Source organism: Typopeltis vanoorti, chromosome 12 (genome assembly GCF_054136105.1).
Source record: "Typopeltis vanoorti isolate ZY-2024b chromosome 12, IOZ_Tvanoo_1.0, whole genome shotgun sequence".
Taxonomy (NCBI): Eukaryota; Metazoa; Arthropoda; class Arachnida; order Uropygi; family Thelyphonidae; genus Typopeltis; species Typopeltis vanoorti.
The window spans coordinates 93,231,458-93,253,188 of NC_143560.1; the positions used below are offsets into that span (position 1 = coordinate 93,231,458).

The 21,731-nt window shown below is 34.4% G+C and overlaps 1 protein-coding gene across 1 annotated transcript in view; it reads left to right on the plus strand.

Moving 5' to 3' along the window:
• The window catches only part of LOC150101008 (orexin receptor type 2-like), a 102,652-nt gene that overhangs the window by 69,927 nt on the left and 10,994 nt on the right, over positions 1-21,731 (plus strand). The window contains exons 3-4 of the mRNA XM_090402144.1: positions 13,073-13,463; positions 19,591-19,756. Of these exons, the coding sequence (XP_090258270.1) occupies positions 13,073-13,463; positions 19,591-19,756 (557 nt within the window). The remainder of the gene's footprint in view (positions 1-13,072; positions 13,464-19,590; positions 19,757-21,731) is intronic.

Genomic DNA, 21,731 nt, shown 5'->3' on the forward strand with positions numbered 1-21,731 from the left:
GTTACGGTTTATCTTGAATCCTCCTTCATTAGTTATCTTTTATGATTTTATCTCTGTGTATATTAAATAAACCAGTGAGAGAGGACAACTCTGACGTACTCCTCTATTTATTGGTTTCCAACTTGATGTTGAATTATTGTTATCCACAGATATTTTATTATCTTGATATATATTAAATAAGGCTCTAAAGAGTTGGTTTGGTATTTCATATTCTTCCAGGATTTCCCATAGATTTTCTCTAATAATTTTATCAAATGATTTGGTGTAATCTATAAAAGCTGTGTGTGTTTCTATGTTCATTTCTCTGTGTTTTTTGGATTAGTAATTTTAACGTAAATGCAGAGTCTATGCAAAGACCTGCCTTTTCTGAATCCATTTTGTTCTTCTATTAATTTTGGGTCTACTATACGTTTAAGTTTATATGCTAAGATTTTTGCATATACTTTATAACAGGTACTAAGGAAGCTGATTCCATGATAATTGTTGCAATCAGACTTGTGTCCTTTTTTGTAGATGGGGGATAACTATTGCTTTGGTCTAATCTTGTGGGCATTTTCCTTCTTTCCAAATCATATTATAAAAGTTAAGTAACCTGAGTAAGAATTCAAGTCCTGCATATTTGATAAGTTCCAAGTTTATAATGTCTTCTCCTGGAGCCTTTCCTGTTTTGCTTTGGGTTAATGCTTCTGTTAATTCTTCTAGAGTGATGTTTTCCAAGTTGTCCGAGATGTTTACAAAGGGTGGTTTTCTGTTTTGAATGTTTTCATCATATCACAGATCTTGGTAGTAATTTTGCCATGTTTCTATATTTCAATGGTATTAATATCTGCTTTTTTTCCAGTTTCATTGCTTAGATATTTGAGGATTTTATATGCATTAGGTCTTTTGAGCGTACAGTATCTCTCTAATTTTGTTAGAAAATTGTTCTTTCTGTTTCTGTTTATTCTCCTGCATGCTGCTTTTACTATTGTTTTTTTTTTTTTGCTGTATTCGATTTTTGATTCAATTGTTTTTTAGGTTGATGCTTTTTTTCTTTTCTTCAATAATGCATTTAATTTCATCATCCCAGTCCCTAATGACTCTTTTTCTTTTCCACTTTTTCTTTGTTCCTAAACTTTCTTTTGCAGCTTTTGTCAATATGGTTTTTAGGTTTGACCATTCTTCTTCTATGTTCTGATTTTCTTTTATACTTTCGAGAGGCTTTCTTTTTTTTTTTTGAGGATTTCAAGCTTGCCTTAAAGTGGTAGGAAGGAATTTTAAAGAGAAGACATAGAGATAGAGTAGAGATAGAAATATCCACTTCCCTTGCTATCAAGATGATAGCCCCCCCCCCTGTGGCCCTGTTAGTCCACGAGTCCTTATTCAACATATTCGGACCACCCCAACATATCTGGTGGGCTCCCTTATCCGCCACCCAGGGGACGCGCTCTAAATTTCGTTAAATTCCGCAGGAGTTTAATGAAATTTAGCATTTAATTCATTGACCTGTTGTTCTCAACCTGTTGCTATCCATAAACTTAACTACTTAAGATAACGACTTTAGTCTGGCAACTGTGCCTACCGATATCCTAAAAAGTTAGATAAGAGGAAAGCATTCCGCCTGCTCACAGTGGGGAATAAAAGGCATCGGAGGATTTATTTTATTTTGCGTCATTCATATTTTTACCTCAATGGGTTTATTTTCATTGCATACTTTGAAATAACAAAATTATGTCTAGAGTACATGAGCTTGGATCGGCGTGTCGTAAACGCAGTATAACCTTCACACATTCGATAAAGTTCTTTGAACCGAAGATTTGTTCACAGGTATCAAGACAACGCTTGCGAAAACAACAGAAATATCTACAAAAGAAAATTCAACTCTGAACAATTTCAAACTATATTGTACAAACAAAAAAAGTAGACGATGTGTAAATGCAGTATTAAAGAATTTCGTTGTTAAATTAGTCCTATATTCGAGACTGATTGTGAAAGATTTTTTTTATTTCGTTATAATTCCGTTTGAATGGCAAAATTCGAGATGATAATAATAGTTCTTCTTTGACTTCGTGGAATTTAATGCTACCTAATAGAAAAAAAAAAAAAACTTAGCCCACGGTACAAGCACATATATTACAGGTTTAAAAAAATGAATGTGATTATATATGAACTTTATTTATAAAAATATAAAAAACAAAAATATATGAAATTTATTTATGTCTTTTTTTGTGGTTCTCGCCCATGTGAATCACATAAAACAATTTAGTATTTAGAATATCTATTGAAATGTGTCGTTTCAATGGCTATTTTAATAACAAAATTAAAATAAAATTATGTGTACGTATACAAGAACTGACTATGGCTTCAAATCCTTGTGATAACGAATGATGGTGGCACTATAGAACAATGCCATTCCAAAACAAGGATGATTATATACAAACGTTTTCTTACTGCATTACAATTTATAAAATGATTATACAAGAAATCCTTCAAAAGTCTTCTTCCTCACAAAGTGTTCACTAAAAACCTATCAGCTTATGAAAAAAAAATTATATACTGTATATATAATTTTTATATAATTTTATATAAAATTATTATATAAAATTATTTACCGTTTAAGAATTATTAACGATTTAGGATCATATACAGTAACCAGAGAACAAAAAAAAAAGAAAGAAAAATGGCAGTCTCGTAGATATCACAGATCCCACCAAGTTAGTATGCTGTAACAGAATAATTTGCATAAAAGTATCTGCACACAGGTAATCCATCAATATAATACGAAGAGTGTGAGGGGACAGACTTAGAGAGGTGTCATCTAGCGCATCTGCAACATCTTTAAAAGCAGCATCGGCTTTAGCGGGAATGTTAGTGAAGACAGTGGTTAAGTTTCTTGCCTTAAAACGAGAGAGAGAGAGAGAGAAGAAGAAATTCGCGACAGCGAAAAATGCTTCACGTTGAAAGATAAAGATGAATGACAGAGGCCATCAACATCTTAGACGAACTGCCTCTGAAAATAGGCGAACTATAGCAAAGAACACTAAGAATTTCAACAAAGATTTTCGAACGTGAGTGCGTCGAGAAATGCATACATAAAATATTCATTTGTATGCGTGGAATACCTCATCTTCTCTAGACTGTTTACTGGCTCAGTAAACAGTCCCGAATATGATACAAAATGTTAACAAAAGATTTTAAAAAACGCTGTTGTTACGGCATACAAGGACGAAGATAGTTAACTAGTGCTTGCCTACTGTTGGGAAACTACCTAAAGACAACTTGAACTGTAGATAATAAAATATTTATAACTTCGAAAGTATCAATTATATTTTTAAATAAGTGAAGGTTCCATAATTTAATTAAACATTATTTAAGTTGAAAAGGATTATCAGAACTACTGTTGGTCCTTTCTTTTTTGTTTAACCTCCGGCCAAGTTCCTGACGAAATTTATGAGCATGTATTATGCTCATAAATTTCGTGAGCCTTCGCAAAATTAAAACATGACAACCATGCAAGCATTGGGTTAACCCATATACAGTATATTCTAGTAAATATTTTAACTGCCGTCACGTTCAAAGGTTTTCATTCAAACAACTGGTTTACACTCTTCACCTGGGTCCATTTCACAAACGTGCCACCGTACACAAACATCGAGTGCCTTTTGTGTCTGAACGTCTGCTTCAACCTGGATGCAGCTGTCCCTATAAATAGCTTTCCTGTTTAATGGGAAGAGCTCCGTTACTTGAACCGACCAATTTCTTCTTATCTGACACCTCTTTCTTTTAATAGTGTGCTACTTATCTTAGTAGCATTATATGTTCGGTTTTGAAAATAAACTTTTCATCCAGACGCTTTGCTTTGTGGAAATGAATGCAAAGTTGATTTATGACTTCCGGAGTTTAATATTTCATCTTAGGAAAAATAATTTTTGCTTGCATAATATTTATGAATTTGTAACTTAATTGGTAGCGTTGTAGCTACAACGCTACCAATTGGTCTTCTTTTCAAGTTGGTCAAAGATCATTTACATCTTATTCTTAACAGTTCACTTCACTGAATTCTGGTACAAACCAGATGAAGTATCAGCCTATCCTTTTATTTCAAAAGTGTTAAGTATATATTCGTGTCTCTTAATATCGGCTTAATGATTGTTGACCAGTAAGACTTGTTCCAGTGCCTAATTGTTGTTTAATTCTTCAGTAACCACCACCACCAGAAGTAATTACTAACTTTTGGAAATAACCCAAAGTAAAGTCTCATGTCCTATTAGGTTTAATTAACTTGTATAATTAAGAAGCTTAATTATCCCAGGATGTCTATTCTCCTGGATGCTTGCGACGAAGTATAGTAGGCAATTGTGCTGAGTAATCTGAACTTAAAGAACTACGTGATACAAGTAAGGAGTTGACCACACAATATACACATCGCAACACGTAAGATCGAAGCATCTTGAGTGTCCTAACGTACTTAGCTAAATTCTTCTTGGTCTTCTTCAGCTGCTCCCATTCCTATACGGGGTCGCCGAACGTACGTAGCTAAATATTCTGTTAAATCGAAGTGCTCTATTTTTACATTCCGGTTTCGTTTCAGTATATGTAAAAAGTTTGGAAATTTACATGGTAAATTACAAAACTGATTATTAGAAAACGAACTTAGAAAATAAAAACAGTAAAATGATGCGCGCATACTTTTAATACATTACGTATTGACAGAGAAAAATAATCCTAAGTTGAACACGTATATGAAAAAGGAAAAATTGATAAATTAATGAATGGAATCTTTTTAAATTAGCAAGGAGACGTAGCAGAGAATACATTCAATACTACGAGATTAGCTCAGAAGATCCTTTATGGGGAATTAACTAAGGGATAAACAAGATACCTTCGCAATTAATTAAGGCAAGATACTGATATATTTTTTGGATAAAAGGATCTCATGTCCCAGTAAATGTAACCTTAAACAAATAACTTATTTCAGTTTATGTTACAGTAGCATTCTGCTTATTTATAAATAAAATAAATCTTCTACTCTACTTTTTCGTTCTTTTTTTTTCCCCAGAGGGAATAAATGATACTCTTTTTAGTCTTACATTTTAGAAATTTGTATGCAGGCTGCCTTGCCCGGTCTAAACTATCATCATCGCAGCAACTACATTTTCTACAAACGTGCCGAAGGGCGACGAGAATACGGTAGAATGTGTCGCCATCCTGTGTCTGTAATTCTAAATAGTGACGGATAGACTTAAATTTTGGGTATGCTATCTTAATCGATTTATCCGAATTATGGGAATTAAAAAACCATGAGTTTCTTGTGGGAAGAAAGAAGGAAAATATTCATTCTAATTTAATCATACTGGGATCGTGTTTTTTTTTCTTTTTCTTTTTTTACCGAACCCTTTGAATTTTGTAATGTTGCTAACGTAAAATTTTATTTTACTGTGTTGTGATTTCGTTACTGGTTTGCTAACGAAGACGTATGTATAATGTCCATTTACTGTATGGAAATGTACTCAAGATGGCCTGAAGAAACACAAAGCCATAAAACAATGACAATTCCCGAGTAGTGTACTACAGGTATTTAACTTTCTATTGTATAATGGCTATTTCAGAGGATGACACTCCAAGAATGCACAGAATCTTTACAAGCTTTTCAACTGAAGGCAGGAGTTGGAGTTCACAGAGTTCATGCAGAGGTGGAAAAGCTTTTGTCCTGAATGAAAGCAGACAAGATTAGTTGGAGAACACACCTAATTACAGCCAAAATAGCCCAAAGGACTTTTTTTTTTTTTTTTTCGATATGAGTGCATCGGGTATTTGAGTCTGACCTTTACAGAATGCAAAGGCCAAACACAAATAACTGATACTTTGATCACACACACGCACGCACGAACATAAGACAATAAAATTTCAGTAAACATTTGCTTTATTTAAATCTACCCCCTTTTTTTCTGCCTGAAGATGATACTGAAGATACTGAAATCCAGTTTAAAATTTGAAATTCTAATATTAAATCAAAAAGCATTACAACAAAAAATACTAGTTGTGGTGGAGGTGGGCGGTAGGTGGCGTTGATGGAGATGATTCATAGTAGAGGTTCGGTGTAGCAGTTGAGACAGTTGTAGGTGTCCTCCCGCGATGAGTCTTCGGACTCCTTGGAGGTATCAGGAATAATAATAATAATAATAATAATAATAATAATAATAATAATAATAATAATAATAATAATAATAATAATAATAATAATAATAATAATAATTTTTTAATAATAATAATAATAATAATAATAATAATAATAATAATAATAATAATAATAATAATAATAATAATAATAATAATAATAATAATAATAATAATAATAATAATTATTAATTTCAGTTTAAAATACTTTTCATTTTCATTTTAAATAAGACGATAGCATTTTTTTTTTGTAGAGGAAATCGAAATTCATTAAAGATTATATAAAAGAAATAATTCTGCATTTTATTAGAATTGTTATGCAAAAAAACTGCTCTGATTCCTATAATTCAGATGAAGGTTTTTCCCTAGAAATTATACCACACAATATAGGTGTTTCCACGTTTATGATTTTGAGAGCCAGATCTACAGACTCACTGACACATAAAAAGTGAGACATAAATATAGCCTCCAAGTTCAAGTTGGCGTTTGCACGTGTAGGCCATGTGGAACAGCGTGGTGTATTTTCTTGGCAACGCGGGATATCAGATACGGTTTAAGAAATGACGTCCGTATCACGTGAACTTTCGCATGTTTTCGAGTGAAGAAATAATAAACCATACTGTGCAATGAGCCGCGCAGGCACTTAAACTGTCGGAAGCAACTAAATGCCATCAGAGTGCGAAAACGACTGAAATAAATAAACTCTGGCACCATTAGAAAAGTCCTTACATAGTTGCTAAAGGCATCGTACTGGAACTGACATTTTTATGATAGTGACGCGATGTTAGGAAACAAACGATTTTGAGAATCTTTTATTTTTTCGTTTAAAAGAGTTAATGACATATTTATCGTATTAAAATGAAATCCTGTAATCCAAAATTCGTTTAGAAACTTCCTTTAAAAAATTCTATATGGTATTTCCACTGAACTATAGATTCGAGAAACATATACGAGGCTCGGCTCTTGAATGCATCATCATTATCCAATAAATGGTTGGTAACAAGGAAGGCTGCATTCATCTGATGATTTTGAACTAGGGAGCAATGGAAAGAATACAGGCTAAATCACAGTCGAGGTCCTTTAGGTAGATTCAAGGAAAATTAGATCATTAACGTTAGAACGTTATCTATCAGTAATAAGATAACGTTCTAGATGTCTATGTCTATCTAGATAACGTTCATGTAAGTGGAACATAAACGGTGTGTACTCAATCATGCAATTGTATCCTCTATAAAGGAGAGCATCTTGCTTAAGCAATCTGCTCACATTTTATTAGAGTGACTGCAGTTGAATAAGGTGAATGGACATACCACAAAACTTTTGGAATTTGCTATGGCAAATTCCAAACGTTTTGTGGCATGTCCATTCACCAATAACAGTCTCAAAGGGATGAATACAAAATAGGCTTGTGGCATCGATAGCAGAAAGAGAGAGAGAGAGAGAGAGGCTGAATAACAGGTATCAACGAGTAATGTATGGAGGAATTTAGTCTAAGAAACGCATGGTGGCCAGTGGGGTATCACAGGGCACGTACTTGAGTCTTGTTGCTAAACTTGTAAATTAATGATACTGGGTTGGTATATATTAGTACATATTCATACACAATTATTTGAGGATAGTGTAAAGTTAGAAAGGGTAACAAGACATATTTCTGATAAAGAATCATTGCAGGCTGATATGAACAAACTGGTTCTATGTGCAAATGACAATAAATATCAATTAAATGTTATTAAGTGCAAAGTTATGTATTTTGGATTGAGGACATTTCAGGAAGCGTATTTTTTAATGATAATTTGCTACAAGTAGTATTGACTATTTGAATCTAGAGAACTGGGAGGGATGGTGTACGGTTAAAGTATAGGGACCGCATTGCTAAGGTAATTAAGTCATCACATCGGATAAATGCAGTGTTGAAGAGGACATTAAGATAAGTGGAGATGAGTGCACTAATCTCCACTAAGACTATGGACATTTCAATGTATGTCCAGAATTTTCTCACTTCACAGACCAAAATGGAAGGAAAATGAACTGTTTCCTGACAGTAGTGATGTAACGCAAATCGTTCACTTACCACAATAGCAGAAAATCCTTGTCATTCTCGCAACAGTCTGGACCTTTTCTTAGCCAGCTCTCCCCCCGAATACACACCATTGAAATTAGCTCTCATTTTGGCAACTCTGACCATAACCTTGTCCATGTTTCTTTACCTGGAGATCGTCCTAGCCAGTCTCAGCTTCGTATCCCACGGATGTAGAATGGTACCAAATGGGATGACCTTCGGAATTTCTATGCGTGTTTTCCAGAGTCTGATTATGTTTCTGTTTTTCTGATTAAAGCATTTTTCTTCAAAGTTATAACTGAAATTATATTTGCTGGGATGAGTGCCTTTATTCCCTACTCCACTGAAAACTGCCGATTTTATCAAGCCTTGATTTGACTTGACTGTATCACGCATTCTGAGGGATACACATAAAATTAATTCGCTGAAACCAAAAATGATCACATGAAGTGGGGAATATCTGAAAATGATCTTTTAATTCATAACACTTTGGAAATTCACTTTTTCCCACTGTCGACAATGCCGGCCTCGGTGGCCAAGTTATTAGGGTATCCGCTCTCCAGCCGAAAGATTTCGATTGTGGATTCGAATCCCGCTGTGGTATGGATGTTTCTGATTATTGTCTTTCATCTTCATACATTCATTCAAACACACACACACACATAGGAGATATCTTTTATTTATTTCTCAAAAAGGTAGGCGAGGCAGTTTTAGTAACTTAAGTAACTTTTTGAAGATTGGTGGGCAACCAATGTGTGTGTGTGTGTGTGTGTGTGTGTGTGTGTGTGTGTGTGTGTGTGTGTGTGTGTGTGTGTGTGTGTGTGTGTGTGTGTGTGTGTGTGTGTGTGTGTGTGTGTGTGTGTGTGTGTGTGTGTGTGTGTGTGTGTGTGTGTGTGTGTGTACTTTCTCAATATGGAATAGATCGCAATGGAAGAAATAGACCTAACCCTCCGACAATGGGGAGGCCTTCATTCAGCAGTGGGGAAGATACAGGCTGAATAGCAATATCAATAATAATAATAATAATAATAATAATAATAATAATAATAATAATAATAATAATAATAATAATAATAGGAGGGTTCTAAAATAGGCCCCTCCTGTTATTATTATTATAGGAGGGCTCTAAAATACCATAAATAGTCTTTCATATTCTAGAAATAAATTGCTGTCTGCTTAAAGGAGTTCATAGCTGGATGGATCAATCGACCGTGAGATGCGGTGATTGATTCATTCAATCCAATATCCGTGGAGGGTAATGGATGGCAATGCTGTAGCCAATGAAGTTCTAACTGAGGCTCGGCTATTGCTGTTATCCTCCTGCCATGATCAGAGCTTTAATTACTCAATAACACCTTATCCATACACTGTCCTCTACAGATAACGGGGAAGATGAAAAGCATTCTTGCTTCGCCCCTTTAAGCCAGTCCTTATAAGGATAAGGAGTTCATAGCTCTTAACATTAGGAAGATCGATGGAAGAATATTGATACGCTACAAAATGCATATAATAAACAATTCGCTGATTTGTTGATTAATTAATAATGAGAACATTTTAAGCTCTTGGAAAAGAAATTGGAGAAAAAATCATATTCTAATATTTTCTAACAAGTTCGATCAATAAGGTGTAATTTGTCTGCCATCACTAACGATTTCATGTCGAGTTGCGACACACTCAATGTCACAGATGGACACGCTTGAGTGCCGACGATTCTAATTTCATTATAGTCAATATAATTATACTTAATTTTATTAGTTTTATCGATCGACTTTACCTGACGATAATTTCTATCATGAAACAGCTAAAAAGCCCTTGGAACCTGTGCTACCACACAGACACACAAGCTGGAATTTAAAAAGAAAATACCGTCCTAGTACACAGAAGAACAAATACATGATTGCAAAGGTAATTATATTATACTTCTTCCTAATATGGATTTTAGAACAGGTGGCCTGTTCCGGTCTCATGCTATTTCTTTCTTAGTCTTCCGATTCTTCTTTTTCCACTTATTTTATTGTTTGTATAAGATTTTCGGCTATAGGATAAGATAAGATAGTCTGCTGTTGTCCATTCGATTTAAATGATCTATCCATTTTTGTTTATACTGATCTTATGTAGTAATTAATTGGTTTTATATTCAGGGATTGTAAAATTTCTTCATTTGCTTTATGGTCCCACTTGATATATCCAGCTGTTTTTCTGAGAAATTTAATTTCTGCAGTTTGAATTCGTTTTTCATCTTTCCTTTTTATGGTCCATGTTTCGCTTCCGTGTAGTAGAGTTGGTTTTGACAAAACTATAATGTCTTGTCAAAACCAACATAATCAATATAGTCTGATTCTAGTGTGTTTTTGTACTTGGGATGGCTTAAATATATTATTTATTATGCTATTTACTTTGATAAAGTTTGATATTTTAGTGTCTATGTCTTCTTCTTCTTCGTATGATAGATCACATCAATTTATATTATACATAGACGCAAAAATCGTGACGACATTGCATACGAAGTTCGGAAGGGGTGGGGTGGGGGGAATTAATATTTGCATTCTTTCCCAATCACTTCTTTATAAATAAGTAAATAAGTTTATTATTATTTTATATATATAATAAATTCCTCAAAAAAGTAGGCTAGGTAGTCATTGTAATTTTTTGAAGACTGGTGGGCAGTCAATTTATTATTTATTATAAATTTATAATAATAATGATTAACATTCTGAAAGATCTTTTCCCTCAAGACATCACACAGCTGTTTCATCGTTGCTTGAAATCAAATTTCTTCAAATTTAACAACACTGTATACAAACAATTGGAAGGTCTAGCCATGGGTAGTCCTCTGTCACCACCATGTGCAGACCTTTTTATGGAAAAACTTGAAAAGGATATTCTTTCCACCATTGTACCAAAACCGTCAATTTGGTGGAGATATGTCGATGACGTGTTCATCATCTGGAAAGACACCATGGAAAACCTTCTCGTGTTTCTGAACAAAATCAACTTACTACACAATAAGATCAAATTTACTATAGAACTGGAGAAGAACAAAGAACTTCCTTTTCTTGATATCCTAGTGAAGAAAGAAGATAACAATTTCCAACTGTCCATTTACAGGAAACCCACAGATACTGGTAGATATCTACATTATTCGTCCAACCATCATAGATCACAAAAACACAGCATCATTCACATGCTCCGTAATAGAACCTTAAGGTCTATTTCAAAAGAAACAGATGTGCAGAGAGAACTGTCACTAATAGCTAACACTCTATCTCTTAATGGATACCCTTCTAACATTTTAAACAAATGGCTATTTAAAGACAACCACCAACAACGTGTTACAGTACCCCAATATGTGTCCACAGCTGTCATTCCATATATTAATTCAGTTTCCACAAAATTGGCGAGAATGTTAAAAGCTCATAACATCAGAGTGGTTTTTAAACCAACTACCATGATCAGACATATCTTAGGATCACCTAAAGATGAGGTACCTTTCTTCAAATGTCCTGGAGTGTATGAAATTCCCTGCACGTGTGGCCTTTCTTACATTGGTCAGACTTCTAGAAGTGTTGAAATAAGACAGAAGGAAATGTGGGGGATGTCAATCATAATAGAATCATCACATCTGGTTTAGCACATCATTCCTCAACATCAAATCACGTTATAGATTGGAAAAACAGTTCTATACCTTACATCGAGAATGACTACAGATACAGAACTTTAAAAGAAGCAGCTGTGGTATTACGCACAGGCAATAATTTAAATAGAAATCACGGCATTGTTCTTAAAGACATATGGAAAAATCTCATCATCTCTCTCAGTTCGACGGAATTACAATATGCAAATAACTACAAAACACGTGGTCATGTACCGGAAATCTGACTGAAGCTTTCGAACACATGCACGCCTTCAAACAGAAGGAAAAAATGTAACGGCCTAACAGTTACTAAAGTGCATGTTTGAAATGTAACTCAATGCATTTGCTTTCACACCAGTTCAGCCTTGAAAATGCTAGACAGTGGCTAGTGAAACTTGTTGGCTCTTTGTATATTTTATCATTTATCTTCTGGTCTTTTAATAATAAAAGTTATTTATTATAAATAATAATAAATTAATAAATTAATTAAAAATAATAAACAAACAATAATTAATTAATTAATTAATTAAAATAATAAATAATTAAAATTAAATAATAATAATAATAAAAAATAATTAATTAAAAATAATAAATAATTAAAATTAAATAAAAAATGTAAATAATAAAGAAATAATTTTAAACAAATAAATGTATTATTTATTGCATTTCTATTGTATTTCCGGTAAGTAATTTTTCTTGGATGCAACAAACTGATTAATTACGTGATCAATTTGTTTTAATTTTGAAGATTTCTTTGAAACATTTTCACAGTCAGTTGTTGGAATATATAGAAAACAGGAAATACTCACAGAAAAAGTACTCATAAAAGCTAAGTCACAGTCGAGACAGAATTATCCGACCTTAGTCGGTGTTGTTAGTGGCAGTGCTATTGCACTGCTGCTACCACGGATTAAGATTGGATCCTTTAGCAAGGAAAAGAAAAGGGGGGAAAAGCGAAACCAGTCTGTGAACGCGATCAATTAATAGATAAACTACACTAATCCCTCGAGGCCTTAGTTCTAAAGTACCAATTCTAAAGAGGCTGTACTGTAAGAGACGATATCCTTTAACATGTTTTTTTTTTAAATTATTATTTTAAGTAATTTAAGAATTCAGTCTACTCCTCCTTTCCATCTCCTTTATTCGTATGCATTAGTGTGTATGGTTTTTCACTTTCAAAAGTAACGGTTTCCTAAATAAACTTTATTTCGCATTTCTTTCAGAGTGTTTCCGTGTCGGTATCCGTACTGACACTAACCTTCATATCTATCGACCGTTGGTATGCCATTTGCCATCCTCTTCGATTTAAAAGCACAGCTGCTCGAGCAAAGACGTCTATTCTTATTATCTGGATTCTGTCACTACTTCTAGTTGTGCCTGAAATTGTTGTGCTCGATACACGTCATCGACTTCCTTTAAACACTCTTTATCTTACGGATTGCACTTATACCTGGAACAATGAGAATACCCGGATCTATCAGCTTTTCATCGTGCTTATGCTATATGTTGCTCCTTTTGCTCTTATGAGTGTTGCTTACTATCAGATAGCCCGAGTACTGTGGAACAAGAATATTCCAGGATCTGGAGAGACTAATCAACACACCCCAAGAGCACGTGAGTATTTCAAAATTAAACAACAGGTTGATATTGAATAACTTTACTTGTAACTTATTATTCCTTGTGTTTATGAAACAAACTATGCTATAAATGCAATATGTATTACTCTTATCCGGAATGAAAATGATTTATTTTTAAGGTAAATAAATTTATTTATTTATTTTTATTCTTTTGGGGATATCCACTTTTTATGGACCCCTTTTTCCAGTCAAAAACTGGAGCATCTGGTTGCTTTAGCATTGCTTCAGGCTCCTGGCAATGCATTATTGCCAGGAGCCTGATGTAATAAGCCTCTTTATTATTGCTTCTGCATAGTCTAAACAGCACTTCCGTACGAGGATAGCTACATTTTCCCGTTGGTTGGAAATACATAGCTTCGAATTCCGTCTAGGATGCAAATAGCTATTGCATGGACTTTTCAAATAGTTGTCCAACCCATACGGAGGTGGCAGGATTTTTCTTTCTGTAAGCAAGGATTTTTCATCCTACAAAAACAGACAAAGCAAGTCGGAAAGCATTCGCATAGCATAACATGATATACTGGCCTTATGACATTAGTTAATTCAGCCGTATTCCAACCACCTTGCTGCAAACAAAACTGTACTTACACACTCCCTCACATCAAAGAATTTACTAAATTTACTAATAATATGGATTGTGTGTTCAAATCTGAATTTTAGTTGGCTCAAAACTAATTACCGTTGATCGTGAGATTAAATGTTGATTTTCAACAGTTTACCAAAGTAGTCACTACTCTGAATAAAGAAGTGCCGGTGATCTAATTGCCTGTAGTGATAAAATGTTTTGATAAATTTATCAAAAGAATTTATTTCTTTGATGAATCTGTAAAATCTGAGATATAAAATTATGATAAATATTTGTATTATAATGAAAAAAGTATATAATACAGTAATTGTTAAAATATATTACTGTAAACTAGTTTCTCATTATTACTCCCCCCCCCCTGTAAATAATCTCTATATCCATTTGAGTTGTATTCCAATCCCTTATTCATAATGAATGCACATATATTCATTCCGTAACCATAGCTACACATACTACGACCAAATGGGTAATCATGATGGATTAGTTCTTCCTTCATTTACTGTATTACTAACATATAGAACCTGTATTACAGATTATAATCTGTATAGAAATTCGTACAGCAGGTCGAAAAACTGCATATATCCTTTAGTTGAAAAGATTTTGATTCACATGTCGTCTGGGATGCGAAATATTACAACGACTTTTCAACTTAAGGTGAGTTAGTCAGTCTCGTTGATGACTCAATATTTATTTTGTCTGCAATCAAACTGATTCTCTTTCTTTGTTATTTTCGTTGCACTGGAAAATGTGCCTAACATAAAGTGCTGTTTTCCTAGTCCCAATAGTGAGTTGCAAGGGATAAGCAGCATATTCCGTTCACCCTAGCAAAGTCTTCTATTTAGCTCGGCACCTCATAAAAATTGATCCGTATTAGAGTACAGTATATATTCGTTTAGGATTAAGAAGACAATATGACAGCAGTTTTTGCCGTATTCTCACGTCATGTTCATTGAGAGGGCACTGATTGTGTAAACGACTAGAATCAACGTATTTCCAAAAAAAAAAAAAAAAAAGAGAGGGGAGCTAATAATTTGTAAATTTGCCGGTAGACAAATCTTCATTTGTCTACCGGCAAATTTACGAGTAGTCTAAAATGACATCAAGAAAAAAAATCATCGACTAAACAATTGAGTGATCCGGGTATTTTCAGAAACAGGATCAGGTGGAAATAATGATTCTTTCTTTTTCGTGAACACCAAAGAAAGAAAATTGTTAAAAGTACATATCCCTAAGAAACTCTGCATATTGACACAAGTTTCAGAATAAAATTCCATCCACATCCTTGCACTCACAGTGACTACCTGGAGAGGAAATATTTATATAGTCTGTCTTCTAGATAATACGAAGAAAACTGCAGTGCATAAGTTTCTCAAAAGACTTTTTGACAAACCTGATCAAATAGCTGGGCCCTATGAAAAGCCATAGCCTGAAATTCTGTAAATCTTACTATAGCACTTTTTCCAAAGGCAAAGACATTTAAAGAAAAAAAAAAACTTGAAAAATCCGTGATAATTGGTGATTAGATTATAGTTTTCAAGGTAATACTGGGATGCTGGTTAATATATTTCTCTATTTTTGGAATGGACTGAGGCGAATGCAAGGTTGATAAGATCAAGCTAACGGCCATCCAATTTTACCTTTATTGGCTGGAACAGTTTCTAAGTTATAGAAATACATGATATTAGGGGGAAAAAAATGCAGTCTAGGGGAAAAAAGTATATTAAAATTCGGCTGGCCTGGCTGGCTGAGTGGTCAAAGTATCCCCTCTCCAGCCAAAAGGCAGCGAGTTAGAATCCCGCGTGGGCATGGATGTTTGTGATTGTCTATGAAAAGATTAGTGGTGGTGTTGGTGGGCGGTACATGGCTTTGGGGTAGTTGCGGTTCGCTGTAGTTGGTAGATTCAGTGGTGGAGACAGAGATCTGTAGAGCAAGTGCCTTCCCTCGATGAGGGACTCCCTGGAGGCGTCACGTTTCAATATCAAATTTTCAATGTCAAATAATACTTTATTATCTGTCAAATAAATTATATACATATACATACAATTTAATTATACATACAATTTATATAATACATATATTTATATAATACATACAATTCAATATAATTACATACAATTTAAATGATAATACTACAATTTTTCACTTGTGGTTCAATTCAGATTCCAATTTATCGCATACTTTGTTCAGTGCGCAAGTCATATAGTTCACCAATTCGTGTGTTATTAGTAGTAATAACGATTTTAGTAATAGTTTATAATCAGTTATAGTTCAGTTACACAGGATATATTACACAATTATCTATCTATCTATATATTTTTTCCAGTACAGAATGCTAGGAAAATATCTTATTTAAATTGCATAAATAATGATATTAGCAATGTGTTTTACATCTTTTTTCACATTCATATTTACAATGATTCATTTAGATTTACAATGATTCTTTTTTTTTTATTAAATCGATTATAATAGTTACTTGTTTCTTTGGGTGGCTTCTTCCTCGAAGCTTTGCAGAGCTTATCTGAATAATATTATCAGTATCTTCATTATTGTTATACACCTTACTGACTGTTTTGTTACATAATCTGCAGTCTTTGATTATGAGAATTACGTGTAGATGAATGAGGTGTATTAATCCCACCTACTTCGAAGCTCGGGTTAGCTTTTATGAAGAGAGTGGGATTAGCCTTCACTATTTATGTTGTTGTTACTGTTTATGGATGGGATGTAGGCACTGGATGCTTGATTTGTGATGTGATATTAGTGTTAATGGTATATTAACTTTGTTGGTATATTTTCCAGAGTTCGTGTTTTAATGTTCTGTAGTTATCTATGTTTTTAAATTTCTTGATAGGTTAAGTTAAGGGGATAATAAATCCCTCATTATTTTTAAAGCCGAATAAGAAACTTGAAGATCGAGATCTAAGAATTTCATGCCGAAGAACTTCCGACGAGTCCGGAACTCATGAACATGCATCGACATACATGGACTCGCCAGAAGTTCTTCGGCATGAAACTCTTAGATCTCGATCTTTGAGTTTCTTATTCGGCTTTAAAAAAATAATAATAATAAATAATGAGGGATTTATTATCCCCTTAACTTAATTTACATCGCCGAAAAAAAAAATAGCCTCTTGGCTCTTTATTCTTGGTAGGTTGTTGAGTAGCGTGTGTATCTGATACGATCTCACAAAAGAGCCGTATGAGTTGTTGAGGGGGTTTAGGGATGTAGAGAGTTGTTGTAGGTCGTGTTATACGATATGTGTCTCTGTTGTATCGATAGCTGATGTTGAAGTAATTCCTTATTAATGTTATGTAGTGTTTCATATTTTTAATGCTCAGGATTCTATGTATCGCCATGTGCTGGTCAGATATTGGATTATTGGGTATAAGGTGTCCAAATCACTGTTGATACTATTTTCCTATGTAATATTTCTAATTTTGCTAGGTGGCTGTTTGATGTGTTTGAATAGACTGTTATACCGTATCTGAGTAGGGATTCGCAGATACCATGATATAGGAGTTTTTTTATGTTAGATGGAATAATGTCTTTTACTTGGAAGAGTTTTGCTACGATGATCCGGAGTTTGGAATTTAGGTATTCTATATGTTTTGTCCATTTAAGGTGGCAATCTATGTAGAGACCAAGGTATTTTGCATGTGTTACAGGTTTGATTTCGAGACATTGGCAGATTTTTTTGTTGTTAATGCAACGGTATGTGTGACAGTGTATCGATAGTGGTGCGGGGGCATGATTCTTGGGTTGTGTATTATCAACATCTGTGTTTTGGTGCTGTTGATTACAATTGCGTTTTGGTAGAAGTATGTTGTGATTTCATTTAGGTCTTGTTGTGCTTTGGAGAGAGCCGTGATATCTGTGTGGTTTGCTAGTAGAACGGTGTCATCTGCGTACTGAAATATTTGACTTCTTATGGCCATGTTATGAACATCGTTAATGTATGTGTTGAATAGAGTGGGTGATAATATGGCGCCTTGAGGGACACCGTGTTTTATTTGTATACCCCGGCTGTGAGATGTACCTATTTTTGTTACTTGTGTTCTGTTTGAGAGGTAGTTCCTGAACCATGTATGCAGTGTTCCTCTTATACCTATTGAGTATAGTTTGGTGGGTAGTATGTCATGTTCAAGTGTATCAAATGCTTTGGTTAAGTCAAGCAGTATAAGGACGGCGTACTTGTTTTTATCGAGAGCTTTGTTTATTGCGTCAGCGATGTCTTCTAATAATGTGATGGTGCTTTTTGTTTTCTGAAAGCCGTATTGGTTTTGTGAGATGATGTTGTACTTCTGTAAATAGTTCTGTAGTCTGCTGTGTGTTATTTTTCTAGAATTTTTGAAATGACTGGTAGGGTAGCTATTGGTCTGCAGTTCTGAGTATCGTTTCTTTTACCATGTGATATCTGTTTTTCCTTACTTTTTCTTGTTATAAACAAACCACCTTATATACGCGCACACTTCTGCAAGTAAATCAACGTAATAATAATAATTATAATAAAGGGTTTTATGCTCTAATTCTGATAAAATATAGGGGTAGAATATACGTTTCGAGGGGAAAAGGAGGGATAGAAGATAAGAACGGCACTAAAGATTCCTGGGAGCAGACTACTGAAGATATTTATGATTCTTTCTTGTAAAAAGTCAAAGGAGACAAATATGAAGTACAGTATCCGGAAAAAAGGAAAGAAGAAGAAGGAGATATTCATTGCTTGGGGTAAAGCTGTCCAGATGCAAAATAAAGAAGCTTAGCAAAAAGGGAAAAGTTACACAGCTAGCCTCCATAACCTACAGTGATTAAGAAAGGTGTTTTGACATTTATTTAATCTAGTCATTAAAGTGTAATTAAATATTGTTTCCATACTTTTTTTTCGCTTCTGTCATCCCTCTTGCATTTTCACTTTTTGTTTCTCCACTTGGATGGAATGAAGAAAAAGCAACTGTATAAAGATCATAAATGAGCAAATAAGGGATAGTTATTAAGTGATATCTGTTTTTCCTCACTATTTCTTGTTATAAACAAACCCTTTAGATACTCGCACACTTTCGCAAGTAAATCGACAGTAAAAAATACAGTTTCAGACAATAATGTATATCCTCGCAGTTAGAGAGTACGAAATGGCGGCAGTTGTCTGCGTACTCTCTTCCCCCGATGCCAATTAAATATCATTGATAGTCTTGAGTCAGCTATCTGTGGTTGGGTAAGGTGGAGAGTGGCTTCCGCAGTTTTCAAAGGTAGTTAAGGATAAACGGCCTCACCACTCCCATTGAGAACAAAAGGCGTTAGCGAATTTATTTTATTTTATTTCGTTTGGTAACTCCTCTGCATCTTATTCAGAAAGCTGTCCTGCATGACATAACTGAAAATAAAACTTTCGTGTAACGTTTAAACACCCGCATTCAACACAATACAGTGTCGAATGCGGTGGAATGATATTCATATGTTGAATTGTTTAAAAACAAATGCGGAATACAACAATTTTATAATCCGTTTTATTAATTTTCAAAGCGATGGTCAAGCACAATACCAGAAACGGAACAGTGAAATTAATTCCCATCAATCAAAGCTGTGAAGGACAAATAAGATCACGAAGGAAAGCAGCAAAGATGTTAATAGCTGTAGTGATTATTTTTGGGCTTTGTTACCTTCCGGTGCATTTAATTAATACACTTAGGTAAGTATGGTTCTTACTTGTTAATTCACTATATCAGTTACGAGAAATAATTGTATTTATTTCTTATTTTAACTTAATGGTCAATGTTAAAATATTAAATTTTATTTCCAGATGACTGTCTTAAAGAAAATTTTCAAATGATACATAATTGGGATATATTCTTCGAATGAGATTCAACACTTGGGAATATTTAATAATTTCAAAATCTTGTACCTTCTAGAAATATTATTATTATCCCCATCATATGGGTTCAATGGAGTCCTATCTACTTTCCATCAACAGCAATATCTTTTTCTTTTTAATATCTCATTGTTATTATCTTACTCAAAAGAACCCTTCTCAAGATCCAGAAATGGTCGCAGTATAGAGACAGAAGAAAGGAACAATAACTTATAATTATTAGGTACTTCTTGATCTTCTTGTCAATTTATGTTTCAAATCTAACTAATTTTCTTTGTATTCTAAATTGATAGAACAGAAATCAGCCTGTGTGGCTTAGTGAAAGCGGCGTTTCTTCGAGCCCTAGATTCAGTTCTAGTCACAGACTTGAGGAACATTTTCTAAGCCTTTCTTCGACCGGTTCCAGAGATAATCGATCTCTGGAACGAGCAAGCCGATTTTTTTCTCCCGAAAACTCTGGGTTTTTCGTCCCGTAAACTCAAGAAAATCGACATATAGAACCTACACTATATTAGACAATATATATGGCGGCACTTGTCAGCCGCCTCTCCTCACTGGTCCCATGTATAATTAGTGATAGTGTTGGATCAGCTATCTCTGATTGGCTACTGGTGGTGATTGAACTGCCCACTCAGTCTTCAAATGTTAGATAGGGCTAAACGGCCTCATCTACTCCCTACAAGGCAATAAAGAGATTATCGTGTTTCTTTTTTTTTTTTGAAAATGAAGCAGAATAAAATGTAAAAACAGCAATCAAGTTTCTCCCCATATTCTAAACATAATAGCAAATTTGATGATTTGATAATGTTTATTATCTTTATCGAGTCTTTCATTTGTCTAAGTAAGAGGTTGTGGATTCAAATATCGCTACGATGCACGCACGCACGCACGCACGCACACACACACACACACACACACACACACACACACACACACACACACACACACACACACACACACACACACACACACACACACACACACACACACACACACACACACACACACACACACACACACACACACACACACACACACACACACATCCTTTTTCAGCGCCCAGTGAGACCATTAACTTGCATTTGTATGAGGCCTGAAATTGCATGAAAATGTTATGTTTGGTCCATATGGCAGAATTCTCAGATTATCGAGCTTTAATCTTTCCACAGAACTGCTATAGCGCATTCAAGAGATTTGTCTTTGAGTTTGAAAGATCTGCATTCAAATCATGTCTAGGATGAAGAACATTTATAAACGCTTAACTGAAGGTGAGCTAGCTGGTCTCATTCGGAGGTAGCATATTGTTCTCCCTCCTGCAAAAAGAGGCAAAGGAGCAGAGAACACTCGCATTTAATAGATATAATTCACTGGCTTCATAGCCGTGATTCCAACCAACACAACCAATCTGTTATAGGTTTATAACCTTCGGTGGGTAAGAGTGTCATAAAAAAACTCGAGTACTATCTTTTGAACCTTCTCCAGTAGTTTTCTTTTATCATCTCCTCTTCCCAAATTCAGATGACCAATACGTCACGCAATTATTCAAATGTGGTCTGCCTTAAAAACACTCTGCACAATGTATTTCCTTTCTCTCCCATCAGAATGCCTTTGTTCGGTACTTCAATCCACAGATATTATTACTGACTGGGAGTGGGGGGATTCACCAAGCCTTTATATGACTGGATGTCTCTGTTTACCTACTGTAGCAACACCCCCCTCCCCCGGCTTCAACTAAATGCTGTATCCATTCTGGACTACTTGCTATGAATTGTTGAAATAACTATTGAATTTTCTC